The 27,227-nt window shown below is 57.0% G+C and overlaps 1 protein-coding gene across 3 annotated transcripts; it reads left to right on the forward strand.

Annotated features, from left to right (window-relative positions):
- The first annotated feature begins 5,671 nt into the window (after window positions 1-5,671).
- KCNC4 (potassium voltage-gated channel subfamily C member 4) lies at window positions 5,672-27,227 on the forward strand. 3 transcript variants are annotated; one of them, XM_004581948.3, is made up of 4 exons: window positions 5,672-7,010; window positions 16,909-17,845; window positions 20,041-20,244; window positions 26,026-27,227. In XM_004581948.3, the coding sequence occupies exons 1-4, from the start codon at window positions 6,321-6,323 to the stop codon at window positions 26,079-26,081; spliced, it is 1,887 nt and encodes a 628-aa protein (XP_004582005.2). In that variant the 5' UTR covers window positions 5,672-6,320; the 3' UTR covers window positions 26,082-27,227. The 3 variants fall into 3 exon arrangements, with proteins under 3 accessions (XP_004582005.2, XP_004582004.2, XP_058516004.1); XM_004581947.3 differs by having other exon boundaries at window positions 26,088-27,227; XM_058660021.1 differs by lacking the exon at window positions 26,026-27,227 and adding an exon at window positions 22,391-24,572.

Consider the following 27,227-nt stretch of genomic DNA (forward strand, 5'->3'; position numbering starts at 1 on the left):
GGCGACAACCAAGAGGGGTTTGGGGGCTACTCCCTCAAACAACAACATTAACCAGTACCCTTATATGAGACTTCTGTAAGTCCATGGAAATGGAATTAAGAGACGAGTTCATTCTGATGCAATTAAAAAAATGCATGCATCATTTTCCCCTAAAACACCTTTTCCGTGAACTCCCTGGAGCACCCTCATAAAACAGTTGGAGCAACAGGCCCAGAAAAGGGGATGAGATCCAGCCAACCACAAAGCCACAGTGAGCTGGGACCAAAACCTGGCCTCTGTGCTCTGTTCAGCACATCCTCTACCACTCCACAGCAGACTCACAGAAGGGTTAGGTTAGGCAGGGAGGTGTCCCAGTCTGACTTGCAGAGTGTCACCCACTGCACGGTCATTGGGGCCAGGCACACCACCACTTTCTTGGTTGGCACTGTCTCAGGGGGAGAAACTTGGGAAATGTTGGGGAAGACTGCCTGTCACTCAAGCAAGAACAAACCATTATGAAGAAGACTCCCTGCCAGGCACTGTGCCAACTTCAGGACAGTTGACTCTTTGTGTGTATGGGGGGGGGCGGGTCTGGCACCCTGTGTCCACGGCTGGCTGGATCTGCATTCTTTCCAGCCTGCCCCAGGGCGGAAACCCAAGATTGGGCTTTGTGAGTACCCAAGAGGAGCCAGGGCCTGGTCCATCTCTCTAGATGACCACATCCTTCCTCCCCAGGACACACTGCAGGAGGCAGACTAGGGCCTGTCATTGGGACTAATGAACTCTTCCACTGGAATGCAGTTTTTCTGGAATTCGGCCTGAGTGGGAGGGATTGGCACCTTTCTGGATGGAGAAATGCTGAACGCCAAGGCACCTTGCCAATTAGGCTCTGAGCTGACAGGGACTTGGGGGATATGGGGTGCTCTCTGCACCCAGCAGGCTTAAGCGACAGAGCTCTGGCTGGCTCTGGTTCTGGAAGTCCCATGACCTCTGTTCTGCATGGAGGGGTCCCATTGGAGCTCCCACGGCATTCTTTGCCCTGACTCCATCTCCCACAGCTCATTGTTCACGTGGGGGCCTCAAGTTCCTCAAGGGGATTGTGCCTGTGGAATGGTCCTCACATGCCTTCCGGCCCTCCAATTTCAAATCCCCCAAGCTGATCAGGCCCCTAGTCCTAACCAGAGCTTGTGTTCTCCCAAAGCCCCCCTGGTGTTCCCCACAGCTACTCTGGGATTGTTGCAGCCCCCAGCCTTGCCTGCAGGAGGCCTGTGGGTGGCGCTGTTCTGTCTGACCTCCCATTCAGCCTCAATTGCTGTGGGCTGTCCCTGTAAGGTTAACTTTTCCCCAGGGCCCACCTGAGAAGGCTGTCACATTGGCCTTGGAGCCTGTAAGTCTCCCCAGGCTGCTTGGGAGTGGGGTGAGAGGCAGGATAAGAGGAGCTGATAAGGAAGTGGGAGACTTTCAGTCCTTTCTTGCAGGTCCTTCTCTTCTCTCTCTGTGAAAGGAGAGTCCCTATCACCCTTTGCTCCTGTGATGTCTGATAAAGCAACTCAATTAACTGGCCTGGGAGGCAGCAGAGCATGCTGGGAAAGGATGCTGACTACTTGGCCTGGACTTGAAGGAGAGGTTGGTCCTTGACAAGAGCTGGAATGCCCCAAAGCAGCAAAATGAGGAGCAAAGATTGGGACCTTGCCTTGGTGGCCATGCAGCCTGCTCCCTCAGCAAGTGGAACCCGATGAAGGAAGGTGGAGGAGATTCTGTCAGCCTGAAGAGGCGAGCCCTCACAAAACCCCTTCAGGGGGACAATGCAGGGCCTACAATTCAGGCTGTCAGCTTCACACTGGCAGGGTCAGCATCAGCACCCAGAAGGCAAAATCCTTATCTGGGGGTCTCCGGAAAGGCTCATGGGTTTGATATCACCCATATCCCCCTCTGGAATCCCAGATAAGTGCTCTTTCCCTATAAGCAGAAGAAAGAGCGCCAAAAGAGAGGAAGATGGAGACAGAGGGGGAAGAGGACAAAGACACTCGGGAATGGAGAATTCCCATGTGTGGCTGCCTATGGTCTTGTTTAAGTTTGTCAAATTATCAGGGCCTGGGAGGAATGGAGGAGGAGACAGTATGCAGCATCTGTAATGGAACACTAGGCTGGGAGAGTTATCCCAGGTCCAGGAGCCCCAAAAAACCCACAGTGGGGACCCAGAAACAGTCCCTCCTCTCCCAGTGGAGTCCAGAGCCCGGCTGTCTTCCACCACCAGGGGGCAGCACTCTCCCACCCACAGTAGGCTGGTACAGCGTTGGCACACATGGAGTTGGGGGGGACGCATCTCCCTCCTAAACTCCCTTAACAGGGACGGCATGACCTCACACACAGAAAAATTGATGGAGACAAGCCCTTGATGCCATCCACAGCACCCTCACACCAGGAGCAGAGCCTCGACAGGCCCAGGTAACAGGTCAGCCCAGCGTGTGCTAATAGAACCTTCTGCAAGCACTGAGGTCCTCTCCCCAGACCTCTGCCTCAAGACTGAACTCCCCTTTGCTAGCCTGGAACTTGCTTGAGAAGAGGTGCACCTACTGGTGCCCAGTTGCCCCTCTCAACCTGGACCGTCCAGTTATGTCAGCTCATCTTGGATCTTCCCTCCCCTCCTGCCAGCATCTCCCTCCACCCTTTCCCCAGGAACTCATGGCCATTCACAAGCAAAGCAGAGTAGAAGCATCAGCTGGACAGAGGCTTGCTCCGGGAAGGGCAGATGGGACAGGAGACTCTGGCTTGGCACTGATGTGTTTCTGGTGTCTGGAACAGCTTCCAGCCATGTAATATGGGTCATCAATCAATATGTGTTGAATGAATGAGACGGGTGTAGGATGCCCCTCTCCCTGGATGACTGAGCCCAGTGAATCTGGATGGACAGCATGGGAGAAACTCCCAGGGGATTGCCAGGACCTGTCCGGAGGAGACTTGAAGGTTGCACTACAGTGACAAAACTTTTTTTTTTTTCATTTTTATTACAGCCAGATATACACAGAGGAGGAGAGACAGAGAGGAAGATCTTCCGTCCGATGATTCACTCCCCAAGTAAGCCGCAACGGGCCGGTGCGCGCCGATCCGAAGCCAGGAACCTGAAACCTCTTCCAGGTCTCCCATCCAGGCCCAACATTTTAAAATCTTTTTTAAAAAAGTTTTTGTGGGCCCGGCGGCGTGGCCTAGCGGCTAAAGTCCTCGCCTTGAACACCCCAGGATCCCATATGGGCGCCGGTTCTAATCCCGGCAGCTCCACTTCCCATCCAGCTCCCTGCTTGTGGCCTGGGAAAGAGGTTGAGGACGACCCAATGCACTGGGACACTGCACCCGCATGGGAGACCTGGAGGAGGTTCCTGGTTCCTGGCTTCGGATTGGCGCAGCACCGGCCATTGCGGCTCACTTGGGGAGTGAACCAGCGGACGAAAGATCTTCCTCTCTGTCTCTTCTCCTCTCCGTATATCTGACTTTGTAATAAAAATAAATAAATCTTTAAAAAAGATTTTAAATTTTTTATTGGAAAATCAGATTTACAGAGAGAAGGAAAGACAGAGATGTTCTGTGCACTGGTCCACTCCCCAAGTGGCCGCAACAGCCAGAGCTGGATCGATCTGAAGCTAGGAGCCAGGAGCTTCTTCCAAGTCTCCCATATGGGTGCAGGCTCCCAAGGGTTTGGGCCTTCCCTTACTGCTTTCCTAGGCCACAACCAGGGACTGGAATGGAAGTGGAGCGGCTGGGATATGAACTGGCACCACCCATTAGGATACCGCACCGTGTCCTATAGTACATTTTTACTATCTTCCTGAAGGTTCTCCAAGTCACCCTCCAGCTGCCAGCTGGTCCTAGGTCTCCTCTTCCCAGGTGAACCTGGCACTTGGGCAAACGCCAACTCTGAATGCAAAATCAGGCCCAAGAAGTGGGGAGGACTGGGCTTGAAGCCTCCCATGAAAACACACACGCTCCCTAGGTCCTGCCCCCTCTTGAATTCCCATGGTGGTGCCTGGGCATCCAGGGCAAGTGTGTCAGTCACCCTGCCTTTCTGCCTTCAAATCCTCCTTGCCTCCTCCAGACAGAAACTGGGGGAAATTTTTTTAAATATGAAAAAGAGGTTATGGACAAATGAGAACAAATGAATCTGGAAATGGCTCTTGGGCTGGGGGCCAGTGCGGTTGGGCCGGTGCCTACAGTCTTGGGTACGGCAGCTTTTCAATCACTCAGCAAACAGGTTTCTTGGAGGCAGGCACTGGGGGAGCCATCAAGATGAAAAAGCAGCTGAAACCTGGAGGAGCTCAGGGTCAGAGGGGTTAGAGGAGGCACATACACAAGCAAAGTCAACTCGCAATGAGTGGAACAACACAAGATGGGGTTGAGGGGAGGACAAGACAGGAAATGACAAGTCCTGTGCACGTTCCCCAGGGCTCCTAAGAACTAGGCTTTCTGTCTAAGGCTCCTGCAGGGCCAGCGGCCCTCCACACCGCAGCATATTTCACCATGGACAGCGTCAGAGCTTTGAGTCTCTGCATTGCTTAGTCTAGCAGTTGCTTCAGCGCCCCAGGCCACCATCTCCCATTCCAGCGTGGGGACTTTGATGACTGTGAGCTTCCCCTGGGCGTCCAACGTGCTGGATGGAAGCGGGATGGTCAGGAGGCCCCAACAGGGTCTGTGACCTCGAAGCACCTTCTCTCCACCCTCCCTCTCTCCCGGCCTCCACTCAGCCGCAATGAAACGGCAACAATGCAAACCACCTGGGCGGGTAGCTGGCGTCCGGTGCAGCGACAAGAAGCGGGTGGAGGTTAGAGGTAAGGGGTCGAGAGCCATTTTAGTGTTGCTCGGGCTGCAGTGGGAGGAGCTGCGGGCTAGGGGAGGCGAGGAGCGGGGAGCAGAGGGGCGCGCGGGAGGGGATGGGTGCGGAGGCGCGCAGAGGCGGCGCTCCGGGCCGGGCACTGGTTGCGAGCGGGTAACGCGCCTCAGCGGGGTTCGGCTCAGCGAAGGAAAGCAGGCAGAGCTCTGCCACCCCGGCCCTGCAGCAAGCCAGGCCGGCCCCGCGCCTCATGCTTTCCACCCCGCCCGGCGGAGGGCGCGCCCAGGCGAGGCGGGGCTGGGAGGAAAAGGCGCCACTGGAGCGTGGCATCCGCTGCCATCGCCGGAGGGAGACGAAGAGCCCCCCCTTGGTCCTCAGCCCGGTGGCGCCGAGGCGTCCCCTCCCGAAGGCCACCTCGCGCCAGCCCCCCTGCTGCGAGCCAAGGCCGGCGCCGCACCCGGAGATGGGCAGACGCGTAGATGGCGTGGCTCCCAGCGCAGCCAGATCGCAGGAACCAGGCGCCGGGGCGCTGCGCTGAGCCTCCGGTTCGGCGCGGCCCCGGAAGCCGGCAGGTGTCCTTGGCCGCTCGGCCGCTCGGCCGCTGCCCGGGGCGCTTCTTGGCCAGTGTTGGGGGCCCCGCTCCCGGGAGCGGCCCCGCCCCCTAGGCTCGGCGCCGCGCAGGACGCCCCGTCTGAGGCCCCCCCGCCCCAGCGCGGCCCCCGCAGCTCTGCGCCCAGCCCGGCGCAGCTCCCAGCCGCGGACGCAGGACCCGAGACTCGCTCCTGCGGGCGCGCCTGTTTTCCTGCTGCCGCGCCTGTTTTCCTGCTGCCGCCTCGCCCTGCGCAGTCCCCGCCCGCCGGTCCGCCGCGCTCGGCGCAGCCCCGCCCGGCATCCGTGCCCTCCGCTGGATTTATGAATGGGGGGAAGAGGCCACATGCCGCCGCCGCCACCTCGTGTTGACCATACACAGCCTGGGCCAGAGGAGCTCCGGCTGCCGTGAGAACGTTGGCTGACCCCGGCAGCCGCCCTGAGGACTTGTTGCTGCACTGCCGCCGCCGCGGGGAAATCGGCCGCTACCGGGCTTGGCGCGGTCTAGGAGCTGGACGGTGGCCCGCGTGAGTGTGAGCGCGCGTGTGCCCCGACCCTAGCAGGGCACCGGGCCTGTGCGCTTTCCAGTCTCCTGGGGGAGGGGGGGAACAGGGGGGCGTGTCCTCGGGTCCCAGTGTCTGTGTGTACCGTCCTAGCCCGGGAGCGTGTCCTCTCCTGCCTCCCTCCCCGGTCTGCCTGCCCAAACCCCAACCACCTGTGCATCCGAGAAACCCAACTCCTCCAGCTCAGCGCCCCGGGGGGAGAGAGGCAGGGGCAAAGCCACTCCGTTGAGGGACCGCCGCCTCCTGCCGCCTCCTGCCTCCTCCTCCTCCTCCTGGTCTCCTCCCACTCCCCTGCCTGACGCTGCCTCCTCGGGAAGGGTGTTTGGAGGGTAGCGGCCGCCCCAAGCCGGAGCCCCGCAGCGCTTCTTATGATCAGCTCGGTGTGTGTCTCCTCCTACCGCGGGCGCAAGTCGGGGAACAAGCCTCCGTCCAAAACATGTCTGAAGGAGGAGATGGCCAAGGGCGAGGCGTCGGAGAAGATCATCATCAACGTGGGCGGCACGCGACATGAGACCTACCGCAGCACCCTGCGCACCCTGCCCGGCACCCGCCTCGCCTGGCTGGCCGATCCCGACGGCGGGGGCCGGCCTGAGTCGGATGGCGGCGGCTGTGGAGGCGCGGGCGGCAGCGGGGGCGGAGGCTGCGAGTTCTTCTTCGACCGGCACCCCGGCGTCTTCGCCTACGTGCTCAACTACTATCGCACCGGCAAGCTGCACTGCCCCGCCGACGTGTGCGGGCCGCTCTTCGAGGAGGAGCTCACCTTCTGGGGCATCGATGAGACCGACGTGGAGCCCTGCTGCTGGATGACCTACAGGCAGCATCGCGACGCCGAGGAGGCGCTCGACATCTTCGAAAGCCCGGACGGAGGAGGCGGCGGTGGCGGTGGCGGCGCCGGGCCCGGAGACGAGGCCGGCGACGAGGAGCGCGAGTTGGCCCTCCAGCGCCTGGGTCCTCATGAGGGAGGTGTGGGCCCTGGCTCCGGGTCCGGGGGCTGCCGTGGCTGGCAACCCCGTATGTGGGCGCTCTTCGAGGACCCCTACTCTTCCCGGGCAGCCAGGGTGAGTGACGGAGTCCAGGGGGCACATGCCCTAGTGTGGGTGAGAGGCATCAGGGGCCACAGCACCCTGCAGTTCCCTGTCTCTGCACGCGCCATAGGGAGGGTGAACGTACCTGACTTACTACTTGGCCCCATCCCAGCTGTCTGCTTTGCTGCATCCCCTCCAATCAAGTTGGGAGGGGGGTGCCCTCGGTCCAGCTCCTCCATCACACCCTTCGTTGATCCACCCAGCCCCACCTTCAGCTGGGTGTCAATCCAGGAGAGCTAGAAGTTGGCCTTCTGCTGGGGAGACAGAGCCCCCCACCCCACCCCGCTAGGGTGCCTTGTGTTGTCTGCATTCACACCATGCTTCCTGTTTGTTTTTAGCGAAGGGGGCAGGGGCTGTAGGTTTCAGCCTTCAGCAGCACGCAGGGGGCTGAGTGCAGATCAGAACCCAGGCCTGTGTCCGGGACCCTGAGAGGCCTTCCTTCTTCTAAAGAGTGTGCATGACACCACCACCTCCACCGCCCTCCCCACCCCGTCCCTGCCTCCTGATGGCGACCTGCAATGTCCTGGCCACAGCAACGTAAAGGGTAGAGTCAGGAAGAGCCATACATCCTCTGCCCTTCCAGCTTCCACGGCTGGTGGCCAGCCGCAGGCTTCCCGGTGGTGGTACCAGCTTTGTGCTGCTGCTTTGCTTCCTGCTACAGCCCACACTGGCTTTCCAGAAAGCCCTGGTTCAGGTTACTGCTTGGAATGCCAGTATAGGGAAGAGGTAGGGGAGCATTGGTTGATTAGGCACGTTGCCCTTCCCCCCTCTTCATGCTCATCCACTTTCCCTTAACCCCTCTAGGGACTTAGGGGCGATGCTGCACCCTTTTTTGTTTGGGTAGGGTCAGGATGGCTGGAGAATGGTTGGAAATGAAAACCCTGGGGCTGGTGTTTGATCTTACCGCCTGAGTCTGCCTGAGAAGCAAATAGAGTTTTGTGATTGGTTTGGTCTGGGGACCCGCCACAACATCCATGGTCCCTGTGGCATCCAAGGTTTTCATAACAATAATCTCAGAGTCTGCCTCATCCCCTTTCCTCCTCAGGACCCTCTGTGCCAGCTCCCCTGGTCCTGGGAGGACAAATTCCACTTGCCCACCCAGGAGAGGGAAGGGGTAGGCAAGTGAGGCTGCAAAGAGAGGCTCCACAGGTACAAATGCCAGAGCAGGGCAGACGCAGCTCCTGCCTGGAAGAGGAGGGAGGAGCAGAGGTCTTGGGGGCCATAGGGAGCCAGGCAGGGCTGCAGGTGACGGCTGGAAAGCAAGGATCTTTCTCTGGATTGAAAGCAAGCTAAGGCCACCTGTCTGAGCTTTGCAGCCCTGAGGCCAGCTCAGAATGGGCCTGCCCCCACCCCAGGTTTCAGGGGGGTCCCTCATATAGCTAAACTAGTCCTGCTAGACTGAGTTCTCAGCTGTGTGCAGTAGGGGAGATATCCAACCACTTTCCAAGTTGCAGGGTGTACGGGGAGGCTGATTTGGCTGGACAGAGATAGGGAAGGGGAAGAGATAAGGGAGACAGGAAGAAGAGGAGGTGATGAGGGGAGTGGGGCCCTCTTTCTGAGCATTCTAGCATCCCTGGGGCCTTGTCACCTGCTCTGTTCTTCCCCTTGGAGAATCCCAGGGGCTGTCCTCTTCAGCGAGTTTGTTTTCTGTTCAGCTTGCTGCCAAGCAGGACCCGTCTGAGTGAGCCTGGGTCTGCCCACTGCTGTCCAAAATGCCCTTTTGACATGGAATTTCATTAGCCCGAGCATTCCTATTGAAGTCTGAAGTGTGGGACAGAGCAGAGTTCATTCTTCCATTTGCCAGGGCACAAGCCGGGATTCGGACACATCGGGTTTCCTGCCAGAGACACCCAGTAGCAAAGGCAGCCAAACACCCCAACTCCCCACCTCCTGGTTGTTAGTATAGATGGGAACAGCTACATGGAGCTCTGGCTAGCACGGGCGCCCAAACAGGACTTGCCTATTGCTAAGGCACACAAGCAAGGGCAGGCCCCAGCTGCTCTTGGGACATGCAAGTGAGAATTCATGTTAATGAAAATGAATGGTTCCTTGCTGTTTATTGAGCCAGTCCCATGCAGTGTGCTTGGCTGGGGACACTTGACCTTCTGATCCTCCCAGGACATTTCCAACAGGGCAGTACTGCTACTGAGCAGTGAGGCTTGCCTAAGCGCCCGTGGCTATGGAGTGGCGAGGCTCTGACTCCTAGCTGGGCTGCCTGACTCTCAGCCCTTTGCTCATGGAGTGACCACCGTCTGCTCTTCCTGCTGAACGTGGCTGTTTATGGCTGGGAAGGAGGTGGGTGTCTTATTGTGCTCTAGGATGTATCCTGAGGTTCTGTACCTCTTGGGCATAACATCAGAAGCCCCAGGAGCAGATGCGGACATCAGAAGTGACACTGAGCTCAGTGACTCTTCAAGGCCTTGAGGGCACGGTGCCCTGCAGGGGAGCCAGGCTCCCTGTCCTTTGTACTGTCCTTCCCCTTGTAGCCCTGCTGACCTGGGCATGAGTGTACCTCTTCCCTCCCTTCCAGCTGTTGCCTCCATGGAGGGGCCCACAGCAGTGCAGGGTACTGAGCCTGTCTGTGATATCAAACGAGGCAGGTAAAGAAGGGCAGGGGAGCAACCCTGAGGTGTCTACACATGTAGCAGCCCTGTCACTTGAGCAGGGTGTTGTGCCAGGAGCCCAACAGACTCACACAAGGTGCACTTAGCTCATTCAGAGGGCCTGTTGCCTAGCTACGGGCCCGGCCGAGCACTGCTCCCGCATCAGGCAGCCTCCCAGACTGACTGGCCGTGCACCCCTGCTCCCTCTGCTATGGCCCGGCCTTGGGCAGGTGCCTCTGTGGTTCTTGGTCTAAGGCCTCTTTCCACCTACCCACTGCCTGCTGCATGGGACAGGCTGAGGGACAGCAGGAGTTGGCAGCACCTGCAGCTCTAGGATGCTCCTTTCCTGAGATCAGATAATGGGAAGCCTGATGAATGCCTGCCAGGACATAGCCCCACTCCTCCACCCCGGCCTCCCTGGCACCCTAATGAGAATTGGGTCCCCTTTCCACCGGCAGAAATGCTTCGTGGCTGGGTTTTCCCACAGTTTTGTTCCCAAGGTGACCTCCAGATCTCTCCTTCCACTCCCCACCCCCCCACATCCATTGAGAGTGCAACCGGAGCTGGGTTTTCACCTTGATTTGGCATCTGCCATGTGTTGGAGGTTCAGCCTCTGCCTTCTTCCACCAGCTGCTCAATTCACAGATAAGGAAACTGAGGCTTATAGGGCTGGGGGTAGAGCCAACGTCCAGGCTCACCTCTCATTAGCCTGAGACTGGCTCCCACTGCTGCCTCTGGCTTCTGGGGGGTGGGGGCTTATATGTGGCCCCTTGATGGACAGCTTCCTACTGTGCCCGCCTCTTAACCCTTCCCTTGCCTCTCCTCACTGTAGAATACCTGGAGTCTGACCTTTCCCACTAACCTTCCTAGGAAGGAAGAAGAGAGATGCGAGCAGGTTTCTCACAGTTGGTAGAGATGGAATCACAGCCTTTTGGGAAAGAAATACAGCGCTCCAGTCCTGCCTGCTCAAGGCCCCTGGCCTCTTTGGTCCAGGCATCATCTAGGGACTAGCCAGGTGGTGGTCCCCATTGGCTCTGGAGTCAGGGTAGGGACTTGCTGACCGAGGGCTTCTGAACTAGAGTTAGCCAGGAACCTGAGCTATGCCCAGCCTCTGTCAGCCTCTCAGGAGGGCAGTGTCAGCCTGATCCAGAGTGGCATTAGGGCATGTCCTTCTCAGGGAATCTCCTTCTTGGGCACCCCGGAAAGACCCTGCCCTCAGGCAACCTCCCAGTTTGTTTGTTTTTCTTTTTAACCTCCCAGTTTTTTTCTGCATTTCTTTTTTTCCCTCTCCTGTTATGAGCAGATCAGCATTTGTGTTATGAGCATCTTGTCTCTGGATGATGAGGTGTTTGTGTTTATCACCATGTGGGGAGGGGTGTGTGGTGGTGGGGGAAAGACACTTGGTCTATTTTGGAGACTGGGGGAAAAGAGAAAGCAGCAGCAGTCAAGAGCCTGCACCTCCACCCATGGACAGTCTTGTATATGCTGGGAGCAGGACCATGTTCAGGCAGTACCAGCAGGCTGCAAGGCTCCTGGCCAGGCCCCAGGTTGTCTACAGGTGTGGAGTGGTCCCCCAGCCCCTGGAGCCCACAGAAGCACACCCTTGTGGCCTGCAGCCTCAGTCTGTGGGCCTGATGATCCTTCATCACTGTGCCCTCCCTCAGCTCCCAGGACTGGGAGAGGGAGCAGACATTCAACAAACATTGAGCACATCCTGCATGCTGGAGTCAGAAGTGGCCCCTGCTCCTGAAGAGAGCCAGGTTAGGGCATTGTGCTTGGCAGATAAAGGAAATTAGATGACAAGAGGCAATAGTGATAATACAGGGTGGATCCCGAGAGGTACCATGATAGACAGAAAAAGTACAGTCTAATGGGAGGTGAAGAGGAGAGGGCCATGACCTTCACCAGTATGCACAAGGCAGCCCCAGTGAGGCTTAGAACTTGAGCTAGGTGGGATAGTGACTTAGCTCTGGTGGCTGATTTTTAGGAGGAGTTAGGCTAACAATTGATATATGAATGAATACAATTTCCATGTGAGTAGTTTTAAGCCCTGTAGAATGAGGGGAAAAGGAGAAATTCCTGGTCAGGAGGCCAGGCTGAAAAGAACAGCATGGGTTGCTGAGGGATTCCATTTGCTGGGATAGCGGGTCCTTGGGCATTGATTTGGGCTGGGTGCATCCCTCTCATGGATAAGCTGCTACAGCTTTGGGCAGCCCAGCAGCCCTGAGAAGGCCCCAAGGGCCAGCTGGCCAGAGGGTGAACAGATGAAGGGGCTGGCCCTTGGCCCTGGGGCCGGAGAGTTCTGGCTCAGGGTGTGAGGGCCAGGTGCTGTTGCACCTGGAAGAGAGCATCTGGGTTTTGGTGGAGCTCCTTGCTCTGGGTTGCCTTCCTTGGCTTGCTGCCTCCTCTCCTGCCTGTTGTTCTTGCCGCCCCTCCCCAAGGCAGGGGCTACCCCACTGCCTATGCAGCCCCTTTGAGGAGCTGGAGTCTTCTTCCTCCCCCTCCCACCAATCCTCAACCCCTCACCCCACCCCCACAGATCTTCCTGTGCAAGTGTCTCTGGCTAGCTATGTTCTCGATTCTCCCTTCTCCTACACTCCATCCTTAATATAGGTTTTGGGGAATGAGTCTCCTTCTGTTTATCGTCCATCTGTCTCCCTGGCCTGCCTTCCTTGGGCTCCCCTCCCCTGCCCCCGCTGATTGTAGTCAGTTCCCTGTGATTGGTGTCTGTCACCGATCCCCTGGACTCAGCCTGTGCCACATGCCCAGAATGTGCTCAGCTGTGTGCTCAGTTGTACCAGCAGCATGTTTTCCCATCCTCTGAGCAACCCTGAGAAGGAGACACTCCTCTTGGAGAGAGATCTCAATTCTGCTGGCTCACTGCAATCTATCACAGCTGGAGCTGGGCCATGCTGAAACCAGCAGCCCAGAATTTAATCTGAGTCTGCCACTTGGGGGCAGGGACCCAGCTAGTTGAGCCATCACCTGGTGCCTCCCAGGGTGCATATTAGCAGGCAGCTGGAATCAGGGGTGGGGCAAGAGGTGAATCCTCTACCCTATGGCACCAACATTCGATATGGTTTGTGTCCCGGCAGCTCCGCTTCCCTTCCAGCTCCCTGCTTGTGGCCTGGGAAAGCAGTTGAGGATGGCCCAAAGCCTTGGGACCCTGCACTGCACTGCTTTTGAGACCTCCTGCTTCCTTCGGATCAGCTCAGCTAGGGCCATTGTAGCTGTTTGGAGAGTGAACCAGCAGATAAAGGATCTCTCATTCTTTCTCTGTCAAATAGGCCTTTCAAATAAAAATAAATAAATCTTTTAAAAATAGACATGGAGCCAGGATTTGAACCCAAGGCACCCAAGGAGCATTGAACTGCTTGGCCATTCAGTCCAATATTCCCAGTTCACTCACCTAACACCATGTCTCAGGGCCTTTGCTTGACCTATTCTTACCCCACCCCCGGACTCTTTTGAGTCTTCTGTGACTTACTCCTTTAGGGCACCGCTCAAATGTCCCCTTGTCATTGTGATCTCACCTAACCACTCTGGAATAAATAGCTCCATGACTTTTTAAAATGGAAAGTCAGATTTACAGAGAGAAGGAGAGCCAGAGAGAAAGATCTTCCATCCACTGGTTCACTCCCCAAGTGTCTGCAACAGCCAGAGATGAGCTGATCTGGAGCCAGGAGCCAGGAGCTTCCTCCAGGTCTCTGACATGGGTTTGGGATCCTAAGACTTTGGGCCATCTGCTACTGCTTTCCCAGGTCACAAGCAGGGAGCTGGATGGAAAGTGGAACAGCTGGGATATGAACCGGCACCCATATGGTATCCCAGCACATGCAAGGCGAGGACTTTAGTCACTAGGCTACCATGCTCTGCCCAGTTCCATGACTCTTAAAGTCCTTATTTCCCAACCCTCACACTGTTTGACATGCCATTCTGTGTGCACTAGAATTTAAGGTGCAAGGTGCAGAGCTGTTATCTGTGGTGTTCGTTCCTCTTACCCAGCACTATGTCTGGCACATAGTAGGCACTCAGTTTTCTGCTTCATAGATGGAGACCCTAAGGCCCAGAGAGGCTTAAACAACTCCCCAGGGTAGTTTGTAGCAGAGGTGTATGTGACGCCCTAGGACAGGGCTGGTCATGAAGACACCTGCACTTTTGGAGGGGAGTGAGTCCTCAATAGGACACAACCCTCTGACATGTGTTGGTGCCTGGAGAGCAGGACACAGAGAGGAGATTGAGATGTTGGCTCTGATGCAGTTGCATGCAGAGCCTCCCCACCAAACACTTCCTGGGCACCACACAGAAGCTCATCCATGACTGAAGTGCTCCTGTGTGCTGGTGGGAGGTGCCAGCGCTGACCACTTGGTGGATTGAGAAAATAGCCTGGAAGGGCCCCTCTCTTGCAGCCTGGTTTGAGTGACATGGCCAGGAGGAAGACACAGGCAGTCAGACAGGGCTGAGGTGTCTTGCCCAGGCTCCTCTTCTCTTCTGCCCTGAGAGGCCATGATGCACATGGCCACTTGCTCTGCAGCACAGCTGGGTCAGGGGGCGGGGCTAGACAGGGTGCAATCCTGCAGGCCCCTCTTCTCTGGGCTCTGGTGTGTCCTAGGAGACTCCCAGTCAAGGGAGCTGTGAGAAAACCAGCAGTCAGTGTCCCTGCCCATAATGCAGGGTAAGCATCAAGCAACAGTTCCGTCTGGGGATTAACTTCTGGGGGAGTGGGGAGGAGTACTTGGACCCTGGAAAGGGATCTAGAACCTTGGGATCCTTTGATTCTGCCCTGGTTGGGCACCCACTCTGTCCCTGCAGGGACTGAGGGGTTCCTGGGCCTACGTGGCACCTGTTGCCCAGCCATGGAGAGGCCTGAGTTGTCATCGGTTGGCCGGTAGGACTTACTTACTTGTTCCTATGGGGACAAGCACTGAGCTGAGCTGGCCCAGGTTGGATCCTGAGGATGTAGATGCCCTCACCTGGGTTTCTGTTCCCCAGAAAAACAAGTCCAGGAAGCCACCCTTTAGCTACCCTCATCCTCTGTGAGGGTGCATGTGCGGGATGCAAGTTGGTGCCTGGGATGATTCAGTGTTTTGTGGTTGGGGGAGGGGAAGGTTCTGTGACAGTGAGGCAGGAGGCAGGCTCCTTCGGTCCACAGTCAGAGGGTAGCTGGCACCACATTATCTCCTCCCCCTCTGCGCCCTGTGCTCAGCCGCTTGGCAACTCTGCCTGGACTTGTTTTTCCGAGTCACTAATTAACCTCGTGCTTGGGCTCCCAGGTGAGCCAGCTCTCCTGGCTAGCTTTTCCTTGGAGAGTGAGCGAGCAACCAACTGTTTGGCTTGACATGCTTCCTGGCAGAACTGGGATGTGCTGTTCTCACCCCTCAGCCCCAACTACCACTCTGCTGCTGGGATCCCCCCAAGAGGTGCTTTTACCAGTTAATCTCTGGGGATGGCCATGGACTGTGAGCCCACCAGCTGCAGCCATTTGCCTCAAGATGCCCACATGGCCTGAGTTGTTGTAGCAGCCCATTTTCCAGGGGAGGAAAGTTGAGGCCTGACAAGGAACTGGAAATGTACCTGCATGGGAAGAAGCAGGTGGGAGAAGAAGCAGGCAAAGTTGTAGAACAGGGAACCTGTGGGTGTGGTCCAGCCTCCACCCCAGCCTTCTTCCTGCTGCTTTTCTGACCAATCTGTCGAAGTTCAAGTCCATCACAGCAAATAATGGGGAATCTGTCCTAAGTCCCAGGTACACATTTCCAAGAGTAAAACAGCAGGCAATCTGGGGTTGATCGGAAAGAGGATCCAGTGTTTGGGTGGGGACAGCTTCCCTCCCTTGACCTGTGAATGGACCCACTTGAAAGTCACGGAGCCTCACAGTGCCAGCCAGGGTAATCCCTGACAATTGTTCATGCCCCAAGTTCGCTCATCAGACCTGATCCTGCCCCAGGAGCCCCAGAAGGACTGCTGCCTGCCCTGGTCCCCAGTGCCCTTGCTCTCCACTGGCCTTTGGCAGCACTGAGAGCAAGGTGTGCCCTCCCCTCCCAGGGCAAAGACCATGGCAGGTAGCAGTTGGGATGGGGCAGATGGGAGAATTGTCAAATGACCATGGGGCCACAGATGGTTCTCGCCCCTGGTTGAGGTTCAATCTTCTGCTCAGGGAGAGAGCCCAGCCCTACCCACCAAGGCAGGGCAAGCGACAGCAGGGGGTGGGAAACAGGACCCCAGGGACAGCATGGTGCTGGTGGTGACTGGCATGGCATGAATAGCAGATGAAGGCTCCTTAATTGGTGTTATTACACACGCACTTCATCTCCATTCATAATGCTTGGACACTTCAGCCCAGCGTTCCTTGGCACATGCTGCTGTCATCGTTCTAGCAGAGAGCCCGGCAGCTGTTGGGATCTACTGTTCCCTGCCGCCCTCGGGTGCTCATAGGTGTGGGGCTGGCTCTCTGGAGCCCAGTGTCCCAGGCAACACTGGTGAGTGGGAGGAGTGGTGCTGGCTCTTCTGGGAGGCCCACCCTGTCTTTCTCTGTTGATGCTTAGCACCTTCCTTTTTGGAGTTATTCCTTACTGCTGTCTTGGCAGTCAGTGGGGACATCCTGCTGGCAAAGGCAGGAGACCCTTAGCCTGAGGAGGTCATGGTCAGAGCTGTGTCTAAGAAGTTCATCAGGCACCAAGAGGCCTGGGTGCCTTCCTTGTAGCCCCCAACTCAGAGCACCTCTTAAAAAAGCAGATCCCAGACCTGGAGGCTCTGTTCAAACAAGGTGGGGGAAGGGGCTGAGACATGCATTTCTAGCCAGTTGCCAAGGGAGCGGAGGCTTGTGGTCCAGGACCACCTCCCCCAGACCTCATTTCTCCAGTTGGGGTCAGATAGCATCACCTGAGAGCTTGTGAGAGTCCTGGATGGACCATCCCATTGGAGTCACCTGGGAGCAAGGTTCCCAGGTGGTTTGTCTGCTCAGGGCCCGAAGAATGACCTGTGGGGAAGAGATGGGCTGAGCAAGGTCAAGCAAGCAGCAGGTGTCCTCTGACCAGTTGCCTTTCACAGGGCAGCGTGACAAAGGCTGGGGAATGTTGACTGGAAGCTGGAGAAAGGCTGAGGAGGGGGTTCCGCCCCTCATTCTCTCTCCATCCCATGCCTCACCCCCTAAGAAACTGCCTGCCCTCCTCTCTTCCACTCCCCTTCATCTCACCATGTCCTTGACTGTGCCCCGGCACTCCTGTCAGGAAAGCTGCCCCCTTAACTTTCCTCCTGCCCCACCCCCGCAGGTGGTGGCCTTCGCCTCCCTCTTCTTCATCCTGGTGTCCATCACCACCTTCTGCTTGGAGACTCACGAGGCCTTCAACATAGACCGCAACGTGACTGAGATCCACCGGGTGGGCAATATCACCAGTGTGCGGTTCCGCCGCGAGGTGGAGACCGAGCCCATCCTGACCTACATAGAAGGGGTGTGTGTGCTGTGGTTCACGCTAGAGTTCCTGGTGCGCATCGTGTGTTGCCCTGACACACTGGACTTTGTCAAGAACCTGCTCAACATCATTGACTTCGTGGCCATCCTGCCCTTCTACCTGGAAGTGGGGCTGAGCGGCCTCTCGTCCAAGGCTGCTCGTGACGTGCTGGGCTTCCTACGCGTCGTACGCTTCGTGCGCATTTTACGCATCTTTAAGCTCACCCGCCACTTTGTGGGCCTGCGCGTGCTGGGTCACACGCTGCGTGCCAGCACCAATGAGTTTCTGCTGCTCATCATATTCCTGGCTCTGGGCGTGCTCATCTTCGCCACCATGATCTACTACGCCGAGCGCATCGGCGCTAGGCCCTCCGACCCACGGGGCAACGACCACACCGACTTCAAAAACATCCCCATCGGCTTCTGGTGGGCTGTGGTCACCATGACAACGCTGGGCTATGGGGACATGTACCCCAAGACATGGTCGGGCATGCTGGTGGGGGCGCTGTGTGCGCTGGCTGGTGTGCTTACCATTGCCATGCCCGTACCTGTCATTGTCAACAACTTCGGCATGTACTACTCCCTGGCCATGGCCAAGCAGAAGCTGCCTAAGAAACGGAAGAAGCATGTGCCCCGGCCAGCCCAGCTCGAGTCACCTGTCTACTGCAAGTCGGAGGAGACCTCACCACGGGACAGCACCTACAGTGATGCCAGCCCCCCTGCCCGGGAAGAGGGCATGGTGGAGAGGAAGCGGGCAGGTGAGACCCCTTCACCCCCCTCGCTGTAGTGGGGTGGGAGATGGGAGATGGAGGATAGGAAGGGGGATTCTTAGCGATCCCCGGTCCCTTGGGATCTGCGGCTGGGAGAGCAGGCTGTATGGTGCTGAGTCTCCCCACAAGTAGATGTGCCTTCCTGGTTGCATAGCACAAGGCCACATTTCTCCACCTTCTGGTTTTCTAACAACTTCAGGGTCTGTGGCATGAAGGTTCCACCTCAGGCCGTGCCCCGAGTGGGCGTGGGGCTGTGTGTTAGAAGCCCTGCTCTCCAGGCTTGTCTGGGCCACTGGGCATTGGGCCCTGTGTGCTGAGGCCAGTCACTCGCCCTCTCTGGGCATGGATTCCTCTCCCTGTAAAATAGGAGCAAGATGTCAGAACACTGCCCATAAGACTTTGATGAGACCTAAATGGATGTCAGCTGTGACAGTGCTGTGAGCAGCTGAAAGTGCGTTAAGGATGTCAGGCGCTACCTCCATTAGCCAGAGAGCAGGACAGCTGTTCCTCCAAGGTGCATCAATGCATGAACCACTTCTCTCTAAACGTTCGAGTCTAGAGTCTCTTGGCCTAATACATATGAAAACGTAACAGCAGTGGGAGGCTGCCTTCTGTTCAGCTCTGGTTCCATAGAGTCCAGGGCTCAGGGTTAGATGGCGTGGAAGGGAACCTAGGAGGGAGTGGCCCAGACGATGGTGGGAACTGGCAGGGTCGGGGAGGGTTCTGGGAATGGGAGAGGCAGGGGAGCTTGTGTCTGTATCCTACCCATCCAAATCCTGTCCTTCAAGGATGAGACAGACTAGTCCATGGAAGCTTGCCTGCACCTGAGTCAGGAGAAAAGCAGCAATGTGGAGTTGGGTTAGGGATCGGAAAAGGCACTCAGACTGTGAGCTGGGAGCTGGGCTCCTGAGGAAGGTGTATGGAAGTCCCTGGTGTGGGCACGCGTTGGATGCCAGACCTTCAGGAGACTGGGCTGGAGACTGGCAGACCGACGCTACAGCTCCTGACCAAGCTCTGAGGCAAGGTAGCCTAGTTCTCCAGGGGAGGTGCCTGACCCGGGACATACCTGTGGCCTCTTGACATGTGCTCATCATGCATGCTGGGGTCATTCTGGGAGTGTGTATCTATGGGGCTCTCCATTCGCCCCCCCATCAAAGTAGCACCCTCTTCCGCACCTTGAATATAAATATTCCAGTGAGGTCCAGCTGTTCTCCAAGGCCTGGTGCCCAGGGTTAGAGAGGATCCTAACATGTGAGTGTGAAATTTGATGGGTTCCTCACTGTATGCTTGACCTTGACCCTCACAGGCAAACCCTTGGCTGATAGCTCAGCCATGCTAAGCATGGGCTTGGCTGATGCCAGAGCCTCTGTCTTTAATCTAAGCAGTTCCTGTCCCTCTGAACCCAAGAGCCCAGCTTCCCCACCTGCTGCCACTCATGATGGCAAACTGAATTGGAGTTTGTGCCACACTGTGTCCCCAAGTCCAGACAGGGAACCTTGGGAGCTGAGGACCCCATTGACAGCAGAGACCCTGTGGGGCCCACTCAGCCCGGTAAGCCAGCCATTCTCTGTGGCAATTGCAGACTCATCCAGTATGAACCTGAGCCACACCCTAGGAGGAGGCTGTGTCTGTCACCTGTTTGAGGCTGATCTCACGGGCAGGCAGACCGGGGGTGGGGGGCGGGTCCCAGCTGCAGGGGGGGTGTCAACCATTGCTACACTCTTCTGAGGATACTGTAAGCTGAAAAAACTATTTTTTTTTAAATTCTTCTTTTAAGATTTATTTATTTATTTGAAAGGCAGAGTAACGTAGAGAGAGGGTGGGGGGGGGGAGATTTCCATCTGCTGGTTCACTCCTCAGGTGGTTGCAACAGCCAGGCTGGATGAAACCAGAAGCTTCATCTGAGTCTCCCACATGAGTACAGGGACCCAAGCACATGGACCATCCTGTGCTGCTTTCCCAAGAGCATTAACAGGGAGCTGAATACAAAGTGGAGCAACCTATACCACAACACCTGCTCCAGGAGGCTACCTTCAAAGCCAGCGCAGCATCCTCTGGTGACACCCTTCAGCATCAGGTTGGACAAGTGGCCCCTGGGGTCTCTGGGACCTGAGAGAGCCAGGGAGTTCCACAAGGAAGATGCAGGCCATGGCTCAGCAGCTTCCTCTCTGTGTGCCCCTCAGACTCGAAGCAGAATGGCGATGCCAGTGCGGTGCTGTCAGATGAGGAGGGAGCTGGCCTCACTCAGCCCCTGGCCTCTGCCCCAACCCCCGAGGAACGCCGAGCCCTGCGCCGCTCAGGCACCAGAGACAGGAACAAGAAGGCAGCGGCTTGCTTCCTGCTCAGCGCCGGGGACTATGCCTGTGCCGATGGCAGTGTCCGCAAAGGTAGGGCTCCCCAGGCCGGACAGGTAGGGAGCCCCCCAAAAGCAGAGTCTCCCCAGCCCTCCCCATGTAGCTTCAGCTCCCCACCTCCCAACAACCTGTGGCCTCCTTTTCCTCTACCGTGGATGTGCCCCCACTTTTAGAATGGGTACCTTCATCTCCCAGTGTTCAGATGAGAAAGGCCTTGTGCAGCCCTACAAGGGTACATTGAGCCCTCCCCTAGGTACCTGCAGGCAAGAGCTGAACTACAAGGTTTGAGGGGGCATGTGACCCTGGGTCCCCACTGCCACCCCATCTGATTTGATTACCTCCTTTGTTTCTGGTTCCTGCTATTTCTTTCAACCCTCCTGTAAACACAGCTAGGACTTGCTCAGGTAAGAAATCTCCAGGAGATACCCACCAGCTTGAGGAGTCAGGTGTAAGGGCCTTGGAGAGCCCACACAGACCCTTTTGTCCCTCCCATCCTGTGCAGGTCCTGGGGCTGAGGGTGGGCTGACCTGGATCTGTAAACAGCCTGCATGTGACTGACCCCCGGGATAGAGCTGGAAGTAGAGGGGGGCCAGGAGGGCAGCGGGAGTGGGTCCTCTCTGAGCAGTGTTGGGCAGGATTCAGCATAGTTAAAGGGAGCAGCTGGGTGGTGGCTGATCAGGAGGTTGAGCTTCTACCACCATGCCCCAGGCCTGCCTCAGTACGTGGCAGGGGTGGAACTTGGTGCTAGAGATTCCTGGCCTGGAAGAGGGGACGAGAAATGATGTGAAATGGAAGAGCTGGTGGTGAGAAACTGGGATCTCAAGACTGGCTTCTCCTTCTGTCCGGTGCAGATCACCTGTTGTCTTTCTTGCCCTGTGACCTACCCACCCTAAATTGCTTGCCCATTATTAGAACAAACCTCCACAACAAAGCTTTGTCTAGGGGTCTATAGCCATAGTCCTTAGACCCCAGACCCAGACTGGGTTGAGTGAGACAGGGGTAGTGGCTAACACAGGGATAGCCTGTGGTACCTCTGTTCTCATAAACAGCACTCTGGCTGCCTAGGCCAGCCAGGCCCCCAGGGCCTACCCAGACCATTCCTGGCCCTCAGCACACCCTGAGAAGTGTTTGTCCAATTTTGCTGTATGTGTGTCCTATTGAATGGCACCTGGAGGAAGAAGACCCAGAGATTCCCAGCCAAGTGGTTGCAGAGGGTGGGTACACAGATCATAGCACACACCCCCACCACCCCCGTGCTCTAGTTCTCAAGCCTTGGATGTGTCCTTCTCTCTTCCTCCCACCCCAAACATGCAGCAGCTCCATCACATCTGGCCTGCTCAGCAGACAGCCCCAAATGTGGAGTGTTGGAGACCCCATCTCTGTGTAGGACTCAAGTAAATAGATGCATGCCCCTATTTCCTGCACTGTGATGTGAAGGACTTGGTACAATTAGAGGCACAAGTCAGGGGGACCCTGGGCTGCTGGGAGCAGGCTGCACCTGGGCAAGAATGGCACGTGCTTGTCCTGGGCCAGGGGCCTGTGTCTCATCCCTGGCTCTCTGGGGTGCCTGTGGGACCTGGCTGCTCTATTTTCAAGATGCCTCCACACTGCCTCTTGGCAACAAGCATGCAGCTCAGCCAATTAGAGTGACCTTCGAAAGGGAACAGGTGGGTTGCTGGGAAACAGGCCCTGCTGAGCAAGCACGGCCATGAACAGTGCCAAACTCCCAGTGCACATTCGATAACTTTCCCTATGTTATCCCAGGCTGCACTTCTTTGCAGCCAGGTTACCTGTGGGAGCAGGGAGGCAGTGGACCTGGACTTCTTCCTGCCACCTGCCACCAGCACAGAACCCTGGGGCTGCTCATGTGGCCTAGCACCAGCTACCTGGGAGGAAGGTGGCAGGTGCTAATTTGGTGCTGAAGGCTGGGAGGGGTGTGTGTGTGTGTGTGTGTGGCTGGGCTATGGAGAAGGAGGAATGGCACAGGACACAGGTGTGTCAGCTATGGGCTCTGGAGTCTTCTTAGGAGCTCAGGTGACTCAGAGGCTAGTGTCAGGGAGCCTCTTCCAGGAGCCTGATTCCTCCACTCCAGCCCAAGGCCACCTGCTCTGCAGGGTTCCGAGGAGCTATCAGATGGGGAGCTGCATCCCCCTGACCCTTGTACCTTTTCTCCACCAAGGATGTGCCAAGTCCCGGAGTCTAAACAACATAGCCGGAACGGCTGGAAGCAGTCTGGGGCTGTCTCCACTGGCATCGCGGTACAGCTCGCCCTACTCTCCGAGAAAGCACTTGCTCTCCCATCCCTTTCCCCCCATCACCAACCCATCACCTAGGCACTCTGCCCCTTAGTGACACCTGGACTCTGTTGGCACCTGCATGCACCTGAAAGACACATTCACATTCCCTCTGCCCTTGACCCTCCTGGGGTCCTCAGGGAAGCACGGGAGGCTTCCTGCCAGGACAGAAAGATTTGGCCCAAGTGTCTTGTCCACATCACCCAGCTCTCTAGAATGAGCATTCAGGGGGACAGATTTTTCCAGGGCTGTTCCCCTATGCTGCACCCTCGATGAGCTCTTCTGAGCCACAGGAGCCAGCACATCTGGAGCCCTACCTCCCTCTTGGTCCCATGAGCCAGCCTCCACAGCCAGGCCTGACTGGAGAAGGCCCACGATGCACCCGGACTGCTTAGTCTCACTGGAGAGTCATGCCTGTGTTCATATTTGTCATCACGGCAACTATATCATCCTGCTCTGTGGCCTTATAATACAGAAACCAGACAGCCCATCTGTCTGTCTGTCTGTCCATCCCATTCAGGTGGTGAGCAGGCTGTGGTGTAGGGCGTGGCTGCTGGCACAAAGGAGGCTAGACTTCTAGCAGGCAATGCGCCCATGGGCAGTGGCGCTGCAGAAGAGGCCTGAGGTTTTCCAGCTTGCGCCTGGGGCGCATGTGGGGCTTCCTAGAAGGTGGAGGAGTCTCAGGCTTGGCACAGCTTGGAGCTGGCTGCCTAGGCACAGGGTGACCCTCATCTCTTGGGAGGCCTATCCCTGCCTGGATTCAGCGGGTGACTGCCCACGGCGGTACCCAGCATCCCATCTGCACTCTGAGCTGCGGGAGCTGCGGTTTCTCTCGCACTGCTTCCTCTGCTTCCGCGACAATTTTTCCTCCCTCTCCAGCTTCCCTCCAACTCCCAGCCTTGCTTCTGAGTCACCTGCCGCTCCCACCCAGCCTCTGTGCTGTGTTTTCCTGCCAGAACCGGAGACTCATCTAATTTCTATAATTAAGTGTATTCATTTACCTAACGAGCCCAGGAGCACAACATGTTGGTGAGTCATGGGCGAGAGGGGTGCACCTTGAGCAGGGGCAGCTGAGGGGAAGTGCTGCTGCACCTGTTCTTGCCACCACTCGCAAGGAGGCCCCACCTGCCAGCCGGCCCCTCCCCCAGCAGGTCTTCATCGGTCCAGTAGCTGGCTGGGCTCTGGGACCAGGAAGCAACTGAGAACACTTTGGCCAAGACATTTCCTGTTTCACCTGATGGGAATTAGACCTGACATCAGGGCCATGCGCCTGGCCATTTTTAGAGTCAGATTATGCAACTTGGTCGAGGGACTGATTGAGTGAGGTACCTGCATGCTGCTTCCAGGGTGGGCACAGATAGGCATGGCCAGGCAGCCTGCAGGTACTCAACCAGAGGCCAGGCAGTAAGAGGCCAGGAGCATCCTCATCTTTGGCAGACATGGTAGTGTCCCATCTGGAAAACTGTTTACACTGGGCACCAGGATGCCCCAATCCAGCCATAATTGATGCTGCCTGCCTAGGGCTTGCCCCAAGGAGGACATGACTCCTGAGAGCTGAGAAGAGAAATCCATTCTGGAGCATTCTTGCGACAGCCGCTCCGCAGGGCACAAACCTCGTTGGGTGTTACGTTGCAGGTGCCAGGCAGCCGCTCCTCCCACAGCTGAGCAAGCATGTGAGCAGGGCTTCCTGGCACCCAGGGCTGGGGTCTGATGGGGACATGAGGTACCAGGTGTGTAGCTGGGCGTGGGTGCCGTAGTGTTTCTCCTCTGACTTGCCTCTGACTTGCCACTCTGGTTCAGGGAACCAAGCTGGCTATTTCTGTGGCAGCCCTCGAGTTGTCAGGAGCCCAAGTTTCCACGGCACCCACCGCCTCCTTCCCGCTCTTGCCTCCCACGGGGATGGGCATGCTCACGGCACCCCTGTGGTGGGCACAGATGTCCCTGGGCGACACAATGCAGCAGTGCCAGGCTGGAGGCCCTCGTGCCTGGAGGGGAGCTGAGCCCCCTACGTTCCCCTCCTGGCTCTGGAAGGCAAACAGGACCCAACTGATGAGAAGATTGAGGAGGTCTTCCCATCCGCCAGCTTCCTCTCAGACCCTTCTCAGAGCTCTGAGGAAGGGCAGCATGAGGCCTGGCATGCACACCGTGCTCGGCCCTGGGGGAGTGGTTGCTGCCTGCCCGGGCCCTAGGCCCTGCACTGTATCTTAGGCCTCTCTCTCCTCCCTTCAGTCTGAGGGCACATCTTACTTTCCCTTACCTTGGTCCTTGTATCTGCCTCCTCTGCTTTGGTTTCGAGATGCTTTCCCTGCAGCTGGGCCTCAGCCACTTTCCTCAAGAGCAGGCAAGCAATCAGTGGGGAGGTTTGACACTTGCCTTCTAGCCTCGCCTGTCTGCCTGTCTGAGGGTTCCTGCCCACACTGGAGGCTATTTCCCAGCCTCCAAGGTTTCAGAGGGGAAGAGCTGTGAGGGAGGACCTAAGAAAGGTAACTCTCAGAGAGAGAGGGCACAGGAGTCTCCCATTTGCTCAAATGCCCAGAAGGCTCCTGGGGTGAAGGGCAGTGCTTAAGGAGGTGGCTGGGGTCTTCAAGGAGGTAGACACTGCTCTACTGCAAGGTGGGAGCACCTAAGTGTGAAGAGAAGCTGCTGTGTGGCCCAGATGCCAGATCTGATTAACAAGAAGCTGTGCCCGGGATTCCAAATCTGATCACCTCAGGGTTTGTCTCAGTGCTGACTCGGAGGGAAGCTGAAACCCAACTGGGCTGTTGTCCCAGCTGTGCAGCTGGGACCCAGCAGCCACACTGCCTGCCCTACCTGTGTGGCATCCCAGGACGCAGCACAAGGGGAAGTCCAGGCCAAGGCTGGGTTACTGCTGAGGGCTCTCCGAGGGATGTTCTGAGTCAGGTGCTATTGTTGGCCCTCTCTCCCTAGTCAGGTCTCCCTGAGCTTGGCATGTGCCTGATGCTACTCACTTTCCAGCTCCTGGGAATATTCCTGTCACACTGAGAAAAGGCTAGGTGGAGATGGCACCCACACCTTGGGTGCTTCCTCGCTAACTCCTGGGACACCGGGCTAGCCCCAGGGCGAAGGAGGGGGGAGGCTAGCAGCTGGAGCTGTTTCTGGGGGAGAGGGGAGTTCAGGTTGGACTGGTAGTAACCGAACTCTTGGCCCACACATGGGCCATAGACATGGCAAGAGCTTTCCTACTGGGCTTCTGGCAGGAGGCAGAGCTGTGGTCCCCCTCACCCCCACCCCCAGTGGAGCTAGCATGTGTGAAGCTAAGTGAGCGTCAGCTGAGGCAGCTTGGCCCAGAGCTGAGTAGACAGAGGGGTGATTAGGGGCTCATCCCATCCCTGGCTCGCCCTTGCTCTTCCTGGCCTCCCAACCCTGGGTAGCCCCCACACCTCCTAGCTCTGTTCCTGCTTTAAGTCCCAGCCTGCCTGTAGGTGAGCAGCTGGCTCCCTCTAACCTGTCCTTTTTCTGTTTCTCCCTTTTCTTTTGCTGACCTCCTTGCCCACCCCAGAAGGCAATGTTGAACCGAAAGCGTGCGTCCCAGTGTCTCACACCTGTGCTCTTTAAACACAGAGACCTGCCAAGACGCCCTCTCGTCCAACTATGCCCAAGCTGAAGTCCTCACTCTCTCCTAAAGCGGCACCAGCGTGAGAGACAGACAGACAGACAGAAAACAAGCCAGAGGCTTAGCAGAACTCTGGAACCCAGACAAGAATCTTTTTGCTGGGACAAGCATCCTTGTTGGCACAGGACTGCTGGAAACCCTCCCATGCTACCCTCAGGGCCCGGAGCCATCTGGGTCTGCTGTTGTGTACATTGAAGAGATATATATGCACATATAGTATCTATATTCATACATACTATACTCCTGTGTGTAGTGCATGTATTAGTGGTGGTCTGTCTTCCTTGTAAGCCTGTCTACTTGAGCCCTTCCCCCACTCCAAGATCCTTATGCCCTTTCCTGTCCAACTCCTTTTTGTTTCCTGCTGACTCTGTGTGTGTGTGTGTGTGTGTGTGTGTGTGTGTGTGTGTGTGTGTGGTTGGGTGGCTAGGTGTGTGGAAAGTCCCAGAAAAAGTCTACATGGGAGCTGCCCATCTAGCTGGGCGGTCCTGGGCCATTTTCTCTTGGGGGTGTTTCTCCCATCAGCCGGTGGCACATAAAAGTCTGTAAAGGCCCAAACTGCCCAGCAGGGTCCCTGTTCCACTAGCCCCACCCCACCCCAGATTGGGGTTCTACCTCTGCCCCAAGCCCCAGTTGTGGGGGGACTTCCAGGGGCTCCCCTGCAGCCTCTTCCACCCCAGTTTGTGTCCTTGACTGAGGGGGAAGGGCATTTTGTCTTTTTTGTTGTGTTTTGTCCTTGTTGTTGTTCTTCTGTCTCCTTGTTTGTCTCCAAAGATGCTGCTGGGCAGGCGGGCAGAGAAGGGGTCTGTCTGCCCATCTGGCTCAGGGGTATAAGAAGGGGATGCTTCGGGCAAGTGGAGACCAGTTGCAATACTGTACTTCCTGGCCAGTGGCCAGAGGACGCGTGCAATAGCAGAGGCCAGGCGACCCCTTCAGCCACGGCCTCTGCCCCTCCCTCGGGCCTCCCTGGTGTCCATCAGTTCTTTTCTAATGCTACCCCTCCCTTGTGTCTGAGGCATGCCCAGGCCGGGCCTGCTGCCCTGTCTGCATGCCTTCAACTGTCATGCTGTGCTCGAGCCCCCAATAAAGAC

The sequence above is a fragment of the Ochotona princeps genome, chromosome 2, assembly GCF_030435755.1.
Source record: "Ochotona princeps isolate mOchPri1 chromosome 2, mOchPri1.hap1, whole genome shotgun sequence".
NCBI lineage: Eukaryota > Metazoa > Chordata > Mammalia > Lagomorpha > Ochotonidae > Ochotona > Ochotona princeps.